General features: G+C 38.5%; 1 protein-coding gene across 1 annotated transcript in view; it reads left to right on the forward strand.

Moving 5' to 3' along the window:
- PPM1F (protein phosphatase, Mg2+/Mn2+ dependent 1F) overlaps positions 1 to 15,900 on the forward strand; it is a 17,542-nt gene extending 1,642 nt beyond the window's left edge. Inside the window, exons 2-6 of the mRNA XM_026859954.1 lie at positions 2,889 to 3,088; positions 3,716 to 3,904; positions 5,027 to 5,170; positions 6,167 to 6,260; positions 7,211 to 15,900. Coding sequence (XP_026715755.1) covers positions 2,889 to 3,088; positions 3,716 to 3,904; positions 5,027 to 5,170; positions 6,167 to 6,260; positions 7,211 to 7,584 — 1,001 coding nt within the window. The 3' untranslated portion in view covers positions 7,585 to 15,900. The remainder of the gene's footprint in view (positions 1 to 2,888; positions 3,089 to 3,715; positions 3,905 to 5,026; positions 5,171 to 6,166; positions 6,261 to 7,210) is intronic.
- Positions 15,901 to 20,555: the final 4,655 nt, after the last annotated feature.

A 20,555-nucleotide genomic window follows, 5' to 3' on the forward strand; every position in this document is an offset into this window, starting at 1 on the left:
GATGTCCGCGGGATGTCCGCGGGGTCTCCGCCGGGGCTGGAGCCTCCCAGCACCTCCGCCTAGAAGCAGCTTGCGCGTACGTGCCGCGGGCCTTCAGAGATTCTCGCGGGTGCCTCCTGCAGTCGCTTTGAGCTCAGTCTCCCCAGAGTGCCTCTTTTACACAGTCCGGGCTCTGTGGCTCTGTGCGTGGCTTTGTGCAGGGCAAACTGAAGGAGATCAACATTCTGATCTTCCATAACTAGAAGCTCTATATTATGTTTGCGGCAGTCACTGTGAGGCATGTGGTAAGATATATCATTGTCAAAAGTGATATAAAAGCATCTTTCTTATTGTCTCCCTTACATCAGAGAGAATTGTATCTTACTGTGTTGTGACTTTGTGCTCCAGTAGCATATCTTTATTTGCTATTGCTCAACCTTTACAGGAAAATAAGGAACAACATATTGTAACCTACATGATAATTACATAGGTTTTCAGCACAAATATTGCCCAAAGCAGCTGGAAACTGGTCATCAGAGCATCCTGCAGTCACTCTGCTGGGGAGTCTTCATTGACTCCCATGTAATTATCTTTGATGTGAACTGTTAGCAGTAATACAAGATGTGAACTGCTATGTATTTGGGAGTCTAGGTTTATAATTTCTTGTTCTGTGTCTTATGAAAACCTTGGGCTCACAAACCTTCAGTTAGTGAACCTCATCTGAATGCTAAGAAATTATAATGTTTAGAAACAGCAAGTAATGAAGATCTTGATAGGACAGGGACATTTTCTTGGTCATAAGCACCTAATGTCTCTGGAATCCTGTATGGTTATATTATACTGGTAACACTTGCACAATCATTCATGCTGCTGTTTTACTTTAAAGACTGTAAAGATACAGGATTGGAGTGGATTAAGATAGCACAAAGTCAGAAAATCCTTGCATGAGCTCTGTCTTCAAGTAGTTGAGTTTCTCTAGTCCTTGTTGACAAATGCCCCAGAACCTTCCCTGTTCTGATTGTTGAAACCTCATTTAATTTCTGTTTTATATGTTCCTGTCTATTTTATGTTTGTTCATTCTTGTCACCATTGTCATTTAGATCAAATTGCTATTCACCATTCCCCTATTGAATATTATGGAAACCTGCTTACTTTTCAGGTGTTTGCATTGCCTGATTTCAGCAGGGAATATCTGTTTTAGAGGCATTCATTTCTCTGCACTTTTGGACTGTACTTGTTTTCCCTATCTTGTAATTTCTATTGCATCACTTTAACTATACAAATAGGAAGAAAAATATTCCTTGTGCTGCAGCACAGTGTGGACTCTCTTTTCCTGCACTGCAATAACTCTCAGGCAAAAAAAGCATTTTTGGAATGAAAGAGAAGTGATTTATATAATAAGTAAGGTATGTACGTGTGCCTATATGAGTACCACTGTTTGGTGTGGTATACTGCAGAAGAATTTCTGGTGTTAAGGTACTAAAACCTATGTCAGATTTCACAGGCTTAATATTTAAGCAGCAATATGTGTCCAAGTCTTCTGGTCAGTATTACTCAAGACATTCAGAAATATGTAAACTAATAGCTGTAGAGAAGGCTGTTTAAGATGCTGTCCTATTTAATTGTATTTGTATACAGAATGACTTAATATTTAAAGGTTTTAATATCTTGTGCATTCACACCTGCATATTAAGCAAACCAAAATTAGTTTTGGTTAATATGTGGTGACTGCTAATCTAAGATCTGTGTTTGAATTTAAGCTTTCAATTCTCTGGGTCCAGAGATGCATCTGAAGCTGGCCATCTAGTGTTGCTGAAAAAAAGAAATGTTTGAAAACTACAAGTTATAAAAAGGAATTCTGAGGAAACTTTAATGCTAGCAGTGTTACTAGGAGTCAGGATAAAATAGAATTAGGAAAGATAGTTCATGCACGGCCATTCTTTAGGAAACACATTAGTGACCAGCAAATTATTTTTGCCCTATAGATGATCTTTTCAATGCTATTTTAACTTAGTTGATTTAGCATTGAGGCAGGGTTCTTACTCAAATGACAAAACTTTTAAATTATTACCTATTCCGAGAGAGACTGCATTTCAAAGCTAGACACAATACCAAGCACCAAACCATTCAGTCTGATGAACAATAAGTTTGGATTAATTGATCTTTGGGACCTATCCAGGAAAGGATTTGAGTGTCTGGCCGGAGCTTTTCACACTATGCTCAATGGGTGTTTACAGTTCTGCTCTGTAATGACAAAGCAGGAAAGTGGCGGAAGTGTTCTTCTGTCTCTCTAGCTCCTACAACCATGTGTATTTAGAAAGATAAAGACAACAGCTTAAAATTCTAATCTGTTCAGCTCAACTATGAGTTGAGCTATTGACCTCAGCAAAGCATTCTCAGACTTCCTTGTTGTTTCAGTGGAAGTGGTTCAGTAGGACATAACCTGACCCAAAGCCAGGCTAATGCTGGTTCAACCATTGTGTCCAAGACAACAGCAATCTCTTATCTTGAAGGCTTTTCTGCCTGCTTATTCCTTTTTTTTTTTTTTTTTGTAGGGATGCACTCCTGCCACTATATATTGTGCATTTTACTTACATAATAATAACATTTCTGTCTAAATGCCAGACTGATTTTTTTGAGTCTTTGTTACAATTTTTGTAATGTAATCACCTACTTGATAAGTCTCTGTTCTGAAAGAGAACTAGTAAGGAGAGAAGCTGCTCTCATACTTAATGTTATACTGTTTTCCATTGCGACTTTCTCTCCACGTTACTCTCAGGACCCTATTTGAATTCTTGTTGAGCCTGTAAAGGCAGAGTGATGAATATGTGTCTGTAGCTCTAAGGAAATGTAGGGGTAATGTAGGAAAATGGGGCCCACAACTTCTTGCTTTGTCTTTGTGCTGGCAGTGCTGGATGGAGAGTCGTTGCAGCGCTGCTTCTTTAACAAACTTCGGGATGTTTGCTTTGAGTGGCAGAAGCAGTTGCCACCGCTGAGACCACTGAAGCGGTTCCTGCTTGTTTCCATCCACGCCATCCGTAACACTCGACGGAAAATGGAGGACCGCCACGTTCTGCTCCCAGAGTTCAATCAACTCTTTGGTTTATCAGTAAGTCTGGGCAAAACCGGGGAGGCCAGTTTGTTAGCTTTACAACATTCCTGTAAACACAATGACTTAGTGATGGATGATCTGTGAAATGGTAAGAATTTGTTGGCACAAGTTATTTATCGTGTCTGTGCTGGAGCAAGGACTTACTCAGATTGGTAGGGGCCAGCTACTGCCCTGATAAAGAAGGGTCTTGTGACCTTGGAGTTCATGTCATAAGTGATATAGGGAGATGGGAAGCTCACCTAGTGTTATGTTGCTGGAGTTATAATGTTCTTGTGACAGAGGTAACTAGCATACTAAGAAAAGAAGAGGGTAGAACAGCAGTTGTACAAGTGCCAATTAATGAGGCTGCAGTGGGACTACATAACCAGCTGTCTGCTGTTTCAATTCCAGATTATTTTCAAGGATATTAAATGACTAACAACAAACAAAGAAAAGTAATTCCCCTGCAAAGTACCAATTTTATCCATGTTGTGTATGGACAAACTGACTTAAATTGCCCTTAACTATGCAATGTTGTATGGAAGAAAGCCCAGGATAAAGAATCTTTACTTGCTTGTACCGGTCTGTGAACTGTTTTGTTTTTGAAGACGAATATGTCTTTCTCTGTCTCCCTCCCTGCAAAAGGATGACATTGATCGCGCGTACTTTGCGGTATTTGATGGCCACGGTGGAGTGGATGCTGCCAATTATTCAGCAACCCATTTACATGTAAATGTCGGGCTACACGAAGAGATTGTTAAGAATCCAGCTGAGGCCTTGAAATGCTCTTTCCAGAAGACAGATGAAATGTTTCTTTTCAAAGCCAAAAGAGAGGTGAGTGGGTAGAGATTAATGCCATTGTATTTAAATAACACTAAAAACTGTTGGACAACTTGGTATTATCCAGAAAATTCTGGCAGTACAGTTTCTTTGAATCACTGAGTTCTTTATGAAATTATGCTACATGTAAAGGTTTTCTTTGATCACATTATTTCTTTTTTTGAGGAAAAACAAAGTGGCAGTGGTTGCAAAAGAAATGTTAGGTGGTTTAAATGATCCTGACATACCAATTATTTGAGAGAACACTCTGCTGCCTCTTTGCCTAAATTAGGCAGCCTCTAGATGTTCTATTCTACCTCTTACCTGGAAAAGAGGTTTCTCACTTCCCATTAATACAGTCATTGTCTTCCTCTTTCTTGTCACCATTGATGTCACAGGTGGTTGTAAGATGAAAAATGTATTCTGTGATTTAAATCAGACTCTTCAGTTCATTAGGCTTATTGATCAGCTCTGAATCAAGTTGGTATAATGAACATTCTTTCTTCAAATCTATATAATGGGAGGATGTTTGGTGAGAACTGTTTTTATAGCAGTAACTGAATATGGAAGTATTTATTGTTTATATCTCCGTTTCTGTCAGGCACAAAAGATGGACCAGCATCTTCATGAGGTCTGACTCAATAATCTGTACAGGGAATCTATAACAATTAGGTTACTTCCTTTGCTGACACCCTCAGTTAAATACCCAAGGATAAGGGGGTGTATGGGCAGCAAGGTGTCTCTAGTTGCTAGTGGTAGAGAATGTGAAAGGGATTGGGGACACTGGTGTTTGTATGTGAAATGTTCGTACTACTGAAATTCAGATCCTCTTTCTTTTCTCTGTGTGTCTCTGTGTTGAACAATAGAGGTCTTAGTCTCCTGGATCAGTTTGGAATTAATAACAGAGAAGGAAGAACATAATAGAGGCACTGTTAGCCATCTGCATGTTAGAATATTTAATAGTTTATTTCAAGTTTGGCTAGTATCTTGTACCTTTTTTTTCAGGTACCTGAGTTATGATTGTCAGGTCTACTCTGCTGCATTTAAGTGTGATCAAGCCTAAGTTTACAATATTGCCATGTAACCTAGTAGGGCTTGTTGAATATTCACTTCTAACATACCTGTTTTCTTCTGTAGAAGCTGCGGAGTGGTACAACAGGTGTATCTGCATTGATTGTAGGGAACAAGCTACACATAGCATGGCTAGGGGACTCACAGGTAATGCTTGTGCAGCAAGGAAAAGCTGTGACATTAATGGAACCTCACAAACCAGAAAGAGAAGTAAGTCTGACTTGGTTTTTTCCTCTTGTATGTGTTGTCAGAATCTCTCTTGAAACCTTCTGGAATCAAGCCACCTTAAGTGTTTAGTGCTTTACATAATTACATGTATTGTATGGTAGGACTCAGAGAACTGACAATTTCTTTTTTTCTATCCACTCCTGCATTCTGAAAAGGTGATCCCTGCAACTATGCTCCTTTTGGAAGTACTGATAGTACTGGTAGTCCTGACTTCAGTTCCTGCTCAGACTCTTTTCAAAATTTGTAGTAATTAAAGACTTCCACAGGGTTTTTTTGTGTGTGTGAATTTAAAACTGCCTGTTCTAAATTATTATTAACTTACTGATTTGAGATTAATAGCTATGTGAAACATTAGCATAATGCAAGTCTTTCATAATATGCTATACAGGCATTCAAAAGCTAATGATAATCTACTAGCCTAACTGGGTTAAAGTGTATTGCATTTTCCATACACTTTAAATAGCCAGGTATTTTATGACATGAAATTTTATGGGGATCTTGCAAGTTTAGATAGCATTGCATGACCCTTTGCCTTCATAACATGAATATTTGTAAAAACTGAATAGTTAAAGGAGTATCAATGCAAATGGTATTGTTACATAGTCTAGTTATCTTGTATTTTATTGCAAATATTTATATATTTATGCAGTTGCTGTATGGGATGGGAAGAAGTGGCAGGAAAGGGTACTCATCCATATGGGAAAGAACATGATGATACAAAAATTTAAGAATTCAGTTTTTTTGTGGGAAAGCCATGATATGTTGGAAAGTAGGTGGGTTGTTTCCAGTAATCTTAAGTGCATGTTTCCGAGCTAGATTATGATGTATGTGTTTGCTGTATTCATAGTATAAATACAGAAGGTGAAGCAGGTCTTGGGTTTGGGTTTTGTCTTTTTTTCCTCTTTGACTGAATAACAAAAATGTCAGTAAACCATGGGTAAACTTTCAGTTTAAAAATTGTATTCCACCGTTTTTCAGGACGAGAGAGCACGCATTGAGACTCTGGGTGGTTGTGTAACCTATATGGACTGCTGGAGGGTTAATGGTACCTTGGCTGTTTCCAGAGCAATTGGTAAGATAAGCCATCAGAATTAGTGTAGTTCAGATTAAATTTGATTAAAACATACCACCTGAGACTGTATGTTTACTGTAAATGACATTTTGCTCAGCATCTTTTCCTTGTAAATGTCTCTTGATACTGTGGTATTCTACAGTAGCTTAACAAACGTATTTAATTTGTAAAAGTGGAGGAAGTAATAAATGTTCATCTAGCCTTCTTTATGTGTCTGAATGTCTCCTTTGTGGTTTTTTTTTTGTCCACTTTAATATATCTTTCTCCTGACTGTAGTTCTTAAGTCACATTGCTGCATCCTCCTTCAGACTATACATACCCAGCAATTTAGAGCATTTAAATTGTAATATTCCAAAATCTTATTAAATGAGCTTACTTTGCTACTCGCCAATTACGGCAAAAAGAGAAAAGACCCTGGGCAAGTACAGTAGATAATGGTACCAGTGGAAGCAAATTAGTATAAATTTGTCTATCTGGATCAATAATAACCCATGTTCAGTAAGTATGTCCATATGAAACTGATGAACTAAATACAATGAACACATTCTTTTGGCATTGTGCTGCATGTCTGGATAGCTAAGAAAAATCTTATTTTCACAGCATTCTGAAGGCTGTACAAGAGGCACACCTGAAGAAAGAATATCTGACTATCTCCTTGCACAAATACACTTCAGAGAGAAAAAATGAATTTCCTTATTTTCCCTGCAAAATTAGGAAAGTGTGAATTACACTCCTTAGAAACCCACTGGATTTAGGCAGGTTCCAAGCGTTCTTAAAGAAACTAAGGCCTGCCATGCTTATTCCATAACTTTCCAGTACTCTTGTCCTGCATCAGGTACCTCTGGAATATGATCTGACTGTCCTTGAGGACAATAAAGGCAATGAGTGGGTGAAGAAGTAACTGTTCACATTTGAAGTAATAAAGCCTTTGTTTTGATTGTTTGTCTTAGGTGACATATGTCAGAAACCCTACATCTCTGGTGATGCAGATGGAGATTCATTTGAGCTGACTGGTTCTGAAGATTACTTGCTTCTAGCCTGTGATGGATTCTTTGATGCTATCAAGCCATATGAGGTTGTAGACTTGGTCCTAGATCATTTAATGGAAACCAAAGGAGTGGGTCTCAAAGCGGCCGAAAGACTGGTGGCTGCTGCAAAGGAAAACGGATCCAGTGATAACATCACTGTTCTCGTGGTGTTCTTGAGGGATCCTCAGGACATCTTGGCAGATTGTCTCAGAGACCCTAAGAGCCTTGCGGCTGGTGATGATACTCGGAGCTCACCCTTTAATTTCCTCAGCTGTGAGGCAGCAGCTACACAGTGACAAAATCTGCTTAATCCAGAACGTTCAAATAAGTTCATGTAAGGAACTGCTTTCCACTGAAGAAGCCTCTAATGCAATAGGCAAAATGTGTCAGGAAAACAATGACAAATGGACAGACATTTAGCAGAAAGGCAAGACTCTTTTTACTGAATTCCCATTTGTCTTTTCCTTACTTCCCCCTCCCCTCAAAAAACACTGAGCAGATGTGGAGTTTTGTACAGCTATTTCGTCTCTGGGAGCAGACTTCTAAAAATGTGTCCCAGGGCTGCTGGTCATATCCCTCTGCCCTGGAAGTGGTAAGAAACCATAATACGTATAAGCTAATGGGTGAGAACACCCGTTTGTGAATTCTGAGTGAAAATTTAAATTAGTGCTTAAAAAGAATTATATATGTTGTATTTAATTGTGACGTTACTTTGGAGATTGGGAGGAGAGAAGCTGTCACCATCACAAAAAAACCTTCTTACTTTGTGTGGTCTGTAGGAACAGGCTTGGTATGTGAGAGACTGGGTGACACCATTATGCTCCGTAAATTGCTTTTGTTTTGTACCAAAGACAATACTACAAGAATGATGTGGCCTCTTTATTCAAACAGAGACATTTAATTTTGTGTATATGGAGAGGAGAAGATGAAACTGAATGCCCCAGAAAAATAGTAAGAAAGCTGATGAGAAATATCCCAGGCAAAAGGATACAGAATCAGCTGATTTCTGGGATGCTCTGGTTTATAAACTGGAATCCAATATTTAACTGCACTGGATTATTTCTCCCTAACAAACATGCTTTATTGGCTGTTTGGCAACCTGGAAAGAAAGGACCCTTGTTGTTGTATTGGAGAGAGGTCTTTACAGTATGTATGCTCTAGCAGTTAAATATGCTGTGTTTCTGCCACCTTTTTGTGTACTATAACAAATGAGAATTTTATTTTTATTCTAAGTGTTTGTTTATTTACTGAACTTTACAGTTGGAGGTTTTTTTTTTTGCAGTGTTACTTTATTTTGTTGTGGTTTTTATTTAAATTAGGATTTTAAAGTGGCTGTGTCTTTATTATCTGGTTTTAAAAACTGACTACCCTCAAGTGCCTTAAATATTTCACCCAAGGATTGCTGGTTTCCTACCATGTCCTGGTGAGCCAGCTTGTAGTGTTTTTAAGATGTGACTTTTTTATTTCATTAATACTGATGTTTAATGCACTTAAATGTTTCATGTTTCATTTTTGTGAATGATTTTAGTGGAAACTTGGTTTCAAGGAAACATCTCTTTCATTGTTGCCAAATCTTGTGGCTTGTAGTTAAAAGCTTCACAATACTTACTGTGACTTACCCTTGCCCCATGTAAAAAGCTCTGTTTGGTTAATCATAAAGTAACAATCTAAGTCAGCATGACTTTCATTTAAAAACAAATGCACTTCTGACCTTCATAAGAAAATTTAGTAATACAAACTAGAAACACTTTAGTAGCAGTTCTTGATTAATAGACTTTTGGGGTCTAAATAACTTTCTAAGGAGATGTGAAGCCAAGGTGAGGATGAAAGAATCTCAATGAATGTGTATGTTGTGTGACTTATATCCAGTACATGCTAGAGCCTCTGGTTGTGTTTTGTCTTGCCTTGCTAGCCTGGTAGCAGGACTCAGCAGGATCTGAAGGCTCAGTGGTAAATGTGTTGGTAATTTCTGTATCTAGACAAGAAGTGCTTTACATCTGGCATCAAGATTGTATGCCTAATTTAGAAGCACATGGCATTGCAATATGTCAGTCCTGTTGATTAAAATGTGTTGAACATTAACGTTGCTTAGGGATGAAATTCAGGTAGAAGAGCTGAGATGGCTAAAAGGAAAAACAGAGCAGCACTGTTTATGTCCATAGCGTGTCTGAATCGTTAGCTAGTGTGGGGCAAAGCAGTTACCTGAATTTTTTGCTGGATTACTATGGATGATCATATGGTTTAACAGGGAAGCTCCTCAGTGAGCTACCATCTCATTACATAGCAACTCAGACAGTGACTTCCTTGTTTTGCTATGCCACAACAGGAGCTTTTCCTCTGGGAAGGGTGCAAGCGCTTTTCCATCCTGCATTTTGCTGCCCTAAAATATGTCAGGAAGGCTTTCTGTGGTGGCAACCCAGGAGGGTAGGTGTAGAGAACCTACTTCTGTTACGGAAGCCTTTAGACTTGCATAGTAATCCAGTTGCGTTTACCACCTCCTATCCCCTTGATTTCTAACTCAGCTAGTCAATGTCATGCTAAATTCTGATGACCACTACTGCCTCTTGGTGTCTTGGAAACAGTTCTCATTATTAATATAGTAAGAATCATACAGAATTGTTTGATTTCACTGCTATCTGAGGTTTATCAGGAGAGGGGGAAGCTATTGTGTTCATGAAGGGAGGTGTGAAATGTGGTAAGTTCATAGTATGGTTTGGTTTCTGAAATTTGCCAAATTTCCTGAAACATGGAAGGCATGGAACAAGCCAAATTCTTTGTAACAGTTCTTCTGGGGGCAGAGGAAACAAAGTCTTAAGTCTTTTTCCATTGATATTCAGCTATGCGAGAATATCCTTTTTTGTTTAAAATTTGATAGATTTTTTTTTTTTAATGGGAGCTAAGTGAAATGGGCCTTTAGAAAGCTGTCTGTGGTAATAAAAAAATTTAATTCTCAAGCTGTGATCTCAGGAAGAAATTCTGCATTCTGAGAAGCTGTTCACTTATATAGATGTTTTCATTTAGAATGACCTAGTGCCTCATTTCTTTGAGATGTAAGTGGATAGGAGTAGTCTTTAGGAACACATACAGGTTTCAGCAGGGATTAAAAAATCTCTTTTAGAGACTTCTTACTAGCTTATAAAAGGCTGGTCAGGTCTATAGGAGTTGTAACTGTCTCAAAAGTGGCAGTTTGTATGCTGTCGGTGGAATAAATATGTCTTAATGTGTCATTTACAGTAAAATTCAAAATACTGTTTGGGGGGAAATATGGTTTTGGAGATGTCTTATTCTATTCTTGACAGCCTAATCAAAACCTAGGGAAGCTTCTTTTTTTCCTTTTTAAACTGAAAAGTCAACATTTTGATGTTAAATCAGTAGTGGAAGTATGACATGGGATGCAAGTATGGATTGTGGAAGTGCACTTTTAAAATTCTGTTGAAAATGGTCACCGGGGTGGCCTTACCCTTGGGATGGCAAGGCAACCTGCAATTTTTGTTTCAGTTGTGACTTTGATACCACTTTTAGAAGCCACCCGCTGTAATGCATAATAGTTACAAGAAGTGTCACTAGTATGGGTGGTGAGGGAGAGAGGGGAGCTCTAGCAGAAGGTATAAAGTTGCACTGAATAGTCCAAAATATGGAATGGTGCTATGTTTTGAATTTACAGTACTAATCTGCTACATTAGCTTTTCTTCTCTTTCCTCTTAAAACTTCTTGGATTTGTGGTGTTGGCTGTTCTGTTCTATTTTCCTTCCCTCCTTTGGTTACAAATAATATGGAATTTTGGTGAGAGAATGCTCTTGCCTCTCTGGGCCTTCCCAGTGTCACCCACAATATATTAACACTTGTTAAGCAATGTCAAACGACTAATGACAAAATGACTAATTTCCCTGTTCCCTCGTTGTCTTTCTGATGGGCTTGCAACAAAAACAATTCTTGAGTCTATCCAAAATCTTTGAACCTGTAGAAGTTAGCTGAAGGATTCAAGACAAATGTTGAATGAAAATGAAAGTATTTTCATATTTTACTAGACTCCAAATGAATGTCTGCTGCTGCATTTTAGCACCCAGCATCAGAAAAATTGCTCCTTAAAGGAGACTGCATTTTTAAAACAGAGTGTGCTTAAATTCTTGTATTGTGCTTGATTGAAAACTAGCTGTAGTCATTCTGCTTAGTGGGTATCCAACATCTCTTTTGCTTATGGGTAATTCATACTTCTACCTTTCTCTCCCTACCCCACCCTTTCCTACAAAGAAAGATACCTAAACCAGTGAAGTATTCTGGGTCTGACATAGATAAGATTACAATTTTACAAATTACAAGATTACAATTTTACAAATTAGGTTTGTTGTGGGGTTGGTTTTGGGATTTTTTTTTTTTTTGAGAATACAGAGGATAGAAATGCTGGCAAATTTTTAGAACAGAGGGAGATTAAGTAAAATCCACCCTGTGAGTGATGGAGGAGTGAAAGAGAGAGACAGGAATGCATTTAAGTATTATTAATGCCTATTTTAAAAAGGAAGTGGGCTGGAAAATAGAGCTACAAATGTCAGTTCCTCAGAGTGAAATACCAATGCTTGAAAGAATTAGAAACACACCCATTAAAAAGGCAAAACTCAGATGTGGTAACTCTCTTCAAACAGCCAAGGAAGGAATCACAGTAAAAGCATCCAGGGTGACTTACTGTGACCCCTTAACACTGTCTTGGAAGCTAATGCTACTAAATGTATTTTTCTAAACATCCTTATGTGTAGGGTAGTGCTAGGAGGGAGCATTCAGTACATGCAGCTACTGGTCACTGTGCAGCCGCTGCCATGACTAAATGCCATGAAGTGTGTTAATGAATCGATACGGCTGGTGAGCTCTCATAAGATGAGTAATTGGGCACGGAGTGGTTACAGCAGAGTTGGCAGTTGAATAGTGTTAATCACAGTGATGACTTTAATAGCGTTTAATAGACACTTATCTGAATTCAAAGTCAGATGAGATACTGCTCTTTTTAAAAGCATTTCCAGTGCTATTAGCTTTCATAAAAAGCCACTAAAATTTCCATTTTTTTGTTGGATGTTGGGAAAAGTGCTTCTCTTGCTTTCTGAATTCTGGAGATAAGTTGGCAGTCTGCACTAGAAAACCCATTTTCAGCTGGTAGCTTAAAGCAGCTGTTTGGGGCTGAAACTTCCCTCCCAGGCAATCCTTTAAAGACTAACAAAAAGGTGCTTCCAAAACAAGTGGCTGAGGAACACAGATATTTCTAAATGGCACTGCACCAAATACCCTCAATCTATAAAGGGCATGGTTAGTTAGTTGAGCAGTTTAAAGTCTAAATTAAGATTGCAGCTCTACTCTTTGTGTAAGTGAGACTCTGTTGATTAAATTACTCTTACTCCTGTGGATGCAGGTACTTAATGCACAGCACCAGACACAGTCTATTTCTATTCTTACAATACTGAAGTATCAAGCAAATGCTTTAGGGAGAAGGTGGGGGGATGTTAGCCACAACAGAGCAGATTGCAGATGATTCATATATAATTTAGCTGTAGTTAAGCCTGAATTAAATTTCCCTGCTTAGTTCTATTACTGTCCCTTTTACAATTCGGCCTGTGCTGTCAGATAAAATCCTACCAGGAAGTAATGGTCTGTTCCCCCTTCTTGAGGCAAAACAACTCCTGATGGACAAAATGTGATTCAGGAAGGGTTGGAGAAGAAAAATGAGCTTTCAAATGAGTGCAAAACTTCCCAATATACGCTAAGTTATGTATTCTGTAAACCCAAGGTTTATAACAGGTCTGATTGCATTTGAGTAGTTGTGCTGGAAAGCAATCGGTTTCCTGCCAAGCTAGTCATAACCTTTAAAACTGACAGCACTAAAACCAAGAGGCTAGTCCTCCCTGCTTTCCTAAATCGAGCTGCTAAAACAGTCAGCCCTGTCGAGTATTTGTTTTGCAGTGTTGACAGCACTAAGAGCTAAGCCAGACACTTTCTGCATATGTTTTGGTTTATTTTTAATGTATTTATTGGATTTTACTTTATCTAAAGTTATTTCTACTGATAATCCATCACGTCAGCTGAAGAGTAATCACATGGAGACATGAGGGAGTGACTGGACCTGAACACCTATCTCTAACAGACACTTCTTAAAATACTACCTTAAAATGAACTGGTACGCTCTTGTGATAACCTTATCTCTGAATACAACAGGAAACCAAAATCTTACAGAGAATCACTTAAACCCTTATTTTGGTGTGACCCATCAGAGGCCGAACACTCACAAGCCTTCCCCACAAGCTGTTCAGTGTCACTAGTTTAATGTGTTTTCCAAGCTGTGTGTGCTGCTGCTGGTGCACACAAAAATAAACAAAAGCCAGCTGTGTTGGCAGCACAGAAAATTTAGCAAGATGCAGCTTTTGTCAAACAGAAGAGGACAAAATCAATAGGAAAAGAAATGTTTTCAAGCTTCTTGGAATGCAAACAATGGAATTAAAAAAAGCAACCTAGAAGAGTTGGCAGCATACTGTCAGCTTAAAACCACTGTTTTAAGCAAATGAATTTGGCTGCTTTGTAATGTCTGCTTTATTTTGTTAACAAACTCCTCTCAGTCGGGGTTTCATGTCTTGTTGATATGTGCTTTTTAGTCTGAAGAGAGATGATATATTTAACTTTGTAAAGAACTGAATGTATCTGGGTTTTGTGACTAGTTAGATTATGATTATTGAACTTTCAACTATTAAACCTGATTACTAATTTCCAGGAGATATTAATATAGCAAGTACTGAGTTTACTAATGATTAAATGGTTCTGGATTTTCATGCACAAGAACTTCATCAGTCTTTCCTGACCTACTGGATCACTTCTTGAAGTTATTATCATTTGTGTGGCAATACAGTTAGGCATGTGGAAGGTTTGTTGCTTTGGCAAAGGGAGCTGGAAGGTGTGACCATCACTCCCTGCGGGATGTATTTATTCTTTTATCTGAGGAGTGATGGTTCCTTTTGGACGTCTAAGGATCAAGAGATAATAGCTACGAAACGAGAGAGATCCTATGGGGACCTTCTCAGGGCAATGTAATACTATGACTTCCTCTTTTTCATGTTGTCATTTCTAACTTTGTTAAAAGGCATTCTGCTTAATGCTGGATGATTAATGCTGTCCTTCCTTTTTCTTTTTTTTATCTTTTTTCAGTGTGTTTAATTAAATAGCAAGATGTTTGTTTTGTGCGGGTTAAAACTTTATACTGGGAAAAAATAAAAGGCCAGTATAAAGTTTTAACTTTAAATACTTTTAACTTACTTAACTACTTTAACTACTTTTATCTTCCTCTCCTGAAAGTCAGTCCTGCTCTGTCTCCTTCTTACTCTCTTCCCAGTTTTCTTTTTCTTCTGTCATTTATGTCCGTTTATATTGTCAATCCCCTACCCAAAATGCTGCTTCTTAAACTGCCAACTCCATTGCCTGTAAAGTCAGTTTAGTTGCCACTTCATAATTTTAATTTCGTCTGTATTCATACTGAATGTGGTCTGATCTTTGGAGGCCTGTAACACCAAGAGTATAGAAAGTACCATGTCTGCTAGGAAGATAAGAGACTACAACAACTGTTGTGTCTTTGGCATTGACCGGTATTGGATGTGCAAGAAGAAAATCCTGTTATTTGCATGTTATTCCATAGGAATATTTAAGCTTATTTCAGGTACCAGTAGCTCTCATCCTGAATACTGAACTTCAGAAATATGCTTGTCTCTATAGTTCCTTGCTCCTGCAGATGGTGTTTTCAAACATTTGCACTGTTTAGAGAGGGGAAAAAAACTTTCTGACTTTCTTCACCTCTTCAGTCCTCTCTCTTTTTTACCCTAGTTGACCGAATAGACAGGTTGGTAACTGCAGTATACCATGTGGTTAATCAACCTCTTGGACGGTGTAATTCTTCAGTGTCTGCTCTGTACAATAACTTAAATCCTGTGCTTATTTAGTAGTAAGTTAGACCTCTGTAACTACTCCTGCTAACTTAAAAATATGTGTTCTTATCAGTATTAAAATAGTGCAAGAGCAGAACTGTTGCTTTAGGCACATTTCTTGCCACTGTGTTGGCTAATGAACCTTGAATGAAAGTAAGAGGGCCAGTGACTTTGAAACATGAGCTGTTAGCCAAGTGTTGTAGAATCGTAGTCCTTATTTATTTTGTATGCTAATCTGCACTTGTGACCCTGAGCAGAAAAGTTGTAGTACACCAGGTTTTATGAGCTGAGGCTTAACCAGTTATCTAGTACCTTGAAACTCTTATTTAAGCTGGCTGGTTTTGTGCACAGGTCAGAAACCTGTTGTCATTGATCATTAAATGCTATGCATATTGTACATTCATTTACATGGATTGTTCTAATAGTGCTTGTGTTTATTATGCTACATTACCATATTTTTTATATCTATCTATGTATGTGTTGCATGAGGTTTAATTGTTGGGGGTTTTTTGTATTGTCCCTTTGTATTCACACAGTGCCTCATGTATCTATTTGCATATTGCAAGAAGTTGTTTCAAAGCAGTGATTGGAAACAGGTGGGGATAAGAAGTCTCCACCAGTGGGATCTGATGTTTCTGAAGTATTAATAAAGTATAGTGATTCGAAGCATTGTTTGTTTCTTTCCTTAAATGTATTTTTTATTCTAATACTTAAAGTATCTGGATCCACAGTGGTCATATTGCATGTTTTTGAGTGGTCACCCTGTCACCAAATCTTACCTTCTTCCGTAGGGCCTTTCTGGGAAAAGAGACCAGTGGAAGCACTAGAAGGAAACAATCCTTGGGGTCACGGAGCACACTTAGTTGAAAAGATGATGTCACTAAAATTATCTTAGAAATGGACTATCTACATCTTATTTGTGGATCGATCTAAGTTTTCTTTCATTCTTTTTACCAGCTAACAACAGTAATAATGCAAGTTAAATTTGGCATACTACCTAATGTCTTACAGCAATGGGAAAAATGATCTGAAAGACCCTGTTGCAGCAGAGATTGTGATAAATTATTGTTTACTTGCATACTTGTTAAAGCAGTGGTCTTTAGCCACTGAAGTGAAAAGATGGACAGTGAATTCTTGGAGTACCTTAATTTACTACAGAACATGGAAATTTTAAGGACAGTAACTTTCAAAATGTAAGTATTGTTTCTGAAATGCTGGTGTTCGTATCATCAAGAAAGGAAAATGTAAGGAGAGTAGGACAAGAGATAAGAGACTCAACATAAAGCAAGCTTTAGCAGTCTTGGGGATCTGGGAGATACAGTCTTTTAGGCAGTTTTTTGTAATGCGATTGTATTTATCCTAGTGAAGAAGAAAAATAGGAGTCCAGGCTGCTGCATCAGAGGGAAGCAGATAAGGCATTTCTTGAAATACAAAAATAAGGATAACCATAATCATCAGGTAGATTCTGTTCAAGATGTTGTGGGCATACTTGAACCTACTTCAGATCAAACCTTGAATCTCTTGAAAATATCTTCTATTTCATGGTTCTAAATGTTTTATTGGTGTAGGTTTGTTGTGGTTTTGTTTTGTTGTTTTTTTTTTAACAGTAAGAATTCCAGGGGTGAAAAGTCACTTGTAATAATCTCTTGAAAAGTAGCAAATTCTCAGAAAAGTGTCGGTTGGGGATTTGCTTGACTAGGTTTAGCAGCAGTTTCCTAGCCTGTGATGCACTTGGCGCACCAGGGAGCATAAGCAACAACTAACTGCTGCTGTTCTTTCGTGATTGTTTAAAGCAACTGTGGGAATCCATCATCCGGGTAACTCCACAATCCAAAGGCAACTACACAACTCCTTGCTGATAACACAGAGCCAAACAAAGTCATTCCAGTGTCTTGTAGGCATCTTTGGTACTTCCTAACAAAGCGTGCGCTCTTCCTATAGATGACCTGAGCCCGTTCCAACTGCAGTAGAGAACAGGACTGGACGTGGCTACTGTTTCTCCTTGCTGGTGTCCGACACTAGCTGTACTGTCTCCTTCTGATTAGTAGGAGGTGAGATCCCGACGTTGCTGATTCTTGTTGGCTGTGCTCTCTTACTCATGAATGTTTTCATCTAGCAAATCTCCAGTAGACCGTGTGTTCAACATGGGGCTCGTAGCCAACCTTCTGCTCTGTGATACCAGTCATCTGCAGTTTCTGTTGCTGGTGGGTTTGAGCAAGACGCAATCAGTAAGCCCATGGAAATGAATGTAAAACTTTGATTTAAGGCTACATGAAGCTAAAGCTAGATGCCATTGATGGGGTTCATGACACAGAAGCATTATCCACCTCAATCGTTTGAACAAACCTTCATGTCCTGTTTAACCACCCCCATTTGGTATATGTTTCTTTGCAGACAATGTGCTGTGAAATTTGTAGCTGCTCATTTCCTAGACTGTAGAAAGTCATGAAATAAAGAGTGGTGATGATACTGTTTCAGCCTGAATTAGTGACTGCTACAACATGAGGGCTATTTAATTCTTGCAGCGCTGCTCAGTTTCCCTTAACTAGTATTTTCTGCTTTCATCCAGGTTCTCTAGGAAACTTTACTAGGAGTTGCTATGCAGAAATTAATTTTTCAGCTTTAACACATCAGTCTGGAAATTCTTGTCCTCTACACCTGGGAAATGGAGTAAGGAGAAGTGCTTCTTCAGAGACTAGGAGAAATTTAAGAAATATGGGCTCTCCTCTAGTAATGCAGACTTCACATGTCTCTGGCAAGGGCCAGACAAAACAATTTCTGCATCTAGATCAAATTTCCTATTCAAGTAGCACTAACGTACATTACAGGCTTTCATATCAAGTATAACCTTGAATATGTTATGCAGAAAGTTGCTTGTAAAATCTGTATAGAGAGTGTAATGGGTTTTTACCTGTTTCACCTAACCGATAACGCAGTTTTGCACATGTAACTGTGCAGATGTCTTACAGTCAACATCCCTTATATAAAAAAAAAACCAACTTGTTTTTTCAGTGTTAAGCTGTTCTTGAACTTTTCTGGTTTGAATATCCAACAAAATCTGTTACCTGTTGCACTACAACTAATTCTTAATATCTTGTTGGAGGCTTTTTGATACTTGTTTTTTGGTTTTGGTCTTTTTTTTACTGGAGTTAAAATGTTTTGAAATTTGGGTTTGTCACATTCTCATGTTGTTATGTTGAGCTGTTTGGAAAGAATCTGAAGTTCTCATTAGAATGAGAAAATATTTAAATGTTTAAACGGTGCAGCTGTTATCTAGCCTTCAAATAGAAGTAGCTCTTGGAAAGAAATATTTTGAACATGCCTTGACAAACATAAACCTGCTCATTTTATACGAGAGTTCATTGTATGCTTGAGGCATATAGTAAGGCAAAACCAAGTCTTTTGCATAGTCTAAAAGAAAAAAATTCTAGCTATGTTGTGGTGGGCCAGACTAGCTACAGTACTTCAGTCTGCAGTTTGGTGATGTTCCCTGAAAAAGGTTGCACAGGCAATAGAACAGACTTACTTCCCACATCATACTCTCGGCTGTAGAGTAAGCACTTCCAGGAAAGAGCCTGTGACCTCCTTCTACCCAGGTGATTTTTCTGCGTAGGCCTTCAGCTTCTGAGCCCTTCACACGGCAGGCAACTGCTCCTCTTTCAAGGTAAGGCAGGAGGGTCTCGGTATGGAAAAGGCAGATTATTCTGCAGGTGTCTGAACACTCCTTCAGGGCTTTGTGTTTCTACCCCTAGAGGGCTCCCTCTTTCCTTCGGCCAAAGCAAAACAAAAAGCGATAGGAAAAGATCTGTGATGCTGCCCATTGCCACAAATGGTTCAAAAGAGCCCTCTGCATGTTGTCCTCATTCCCGTAATATTTTCATCTTGCAGACAGGCACTGGAAAGATGAGTGGGAAAAATTTCTTTGCATGATAATACCTTCCTGCCGAATCTTTTAAGAATTTGCAGTGTTTCTGGCACTAATGCTATGTTTTACTTTTTGTTGGTTAAAATTCAAGTAGTTGGTTCAGGCTGGGGTACAGCTGTCCAATACCAGATCTCTGACAATGGCCTTCAGCAGTAATGTGGGGAGAGTGCAAAAAGCGTTTTGCATAGGAGGCAGGAAAGAAATAATTAATATAAAGAATGGGAGTAAACAAGTACAGGTTAGAATAATATTACTTTTTGCAACTTAGTTGAGATTATGAAAATCTGAAGCCTTGTTTCTCTTTATATAAGACATGAAATGTATTTCTCTGTGTGTTTATCAGGCTGTAAGAGATACCTCTATTTTAGTCTACAGCCCAGTTCCTTTACAAAACCAAGTTCTGGTGTCAGTGTAGGGAAAGGAAAAAAATTTTAAACAATGGACTAGAAGGCACTTCAAGCTTTCTGTATAATTAATTATAGTCTTTTAAAATCTTGTGTAAAGTCTATGCTTGAAGAAGTTCTAAGTTATAATTAAGCCAAGCGGCTAATGATGGATCTAAATGTTGGGTTACAGACAGGCGCAGGTAATGTGAGTTGGGCCACAGACATCAGGTATTTCACCCAATTGCTTTCTGTTGATGCAGCTAATTCCACACAACTGTTCCAGCAGCTGGAATGACTGGCATGGGGTGAAGCCTGAACACAGTCAAGAGTTTTCCCTGACAGACTTAACTGGCCAAATGTCACCGGTCTTTAAAGGTACCGTGTCCTTAGCGTTGGCTCTTAAAAGCCTCCCTGGAGCACAGCTGCCTTAGCGCTGCTCCTGTTAAACCCTTGCTATTGAGGGACTCTAGACAGGAGAATGAATTAGATGCTGAAATGGCTCTGCCAATTCCCCCTTTCTATTGTACCAGTCACCTGAAGTCTCATATCTTTCTGAAGAAATGAAACGTTGCAGTTGAGACAAAGGTCAAATTCAACAGTTTAGGCAGGCTTTGTTGTTGCATTGGTGAGTCTGCTTTTAGAAACAAAAAGTAATCCTCTCTGTTCCACCCTTCAATGGATTTTCATCTCTTCACCATGTTAGAAATATCAAATCACACATGGACAGACCTTCCTCTCGCTACAGATCTAAAGCTGATTGCCTGTACTGGTGATTGATGAGGATTCTGAAGTAAACAACAAACTAGACATTAAATATTAAGGTCGCATTTGAGGTCTAAATACTGTGTGTTTGGAAGTTAACTGCTGAACCATCGAAACATTGTTCCTGCTACACAGAGCAGTGTATACTAACCAGATTATGAGGAAAGCATTTCAAGTGCTTGCTTTTGGACTGACATTAAAACCTTTGAAAAAAATAGTTTAATCCATTCCCCCCCCCATTATAGGGT

This window comes from Athene cunicularia (genome assembly GCF_003259725.1).
Source record: "Athene cunicularia isolate RWA chromosome 15 unlocalized genomic scaffold, athCun1 chr15_part1, whole genome shotgun sequence".
NCBI lineage: Eukaryota > Metazoa > Chordata > Aves > Strigiformes > Strigidae > Athene > Athene cunicularia.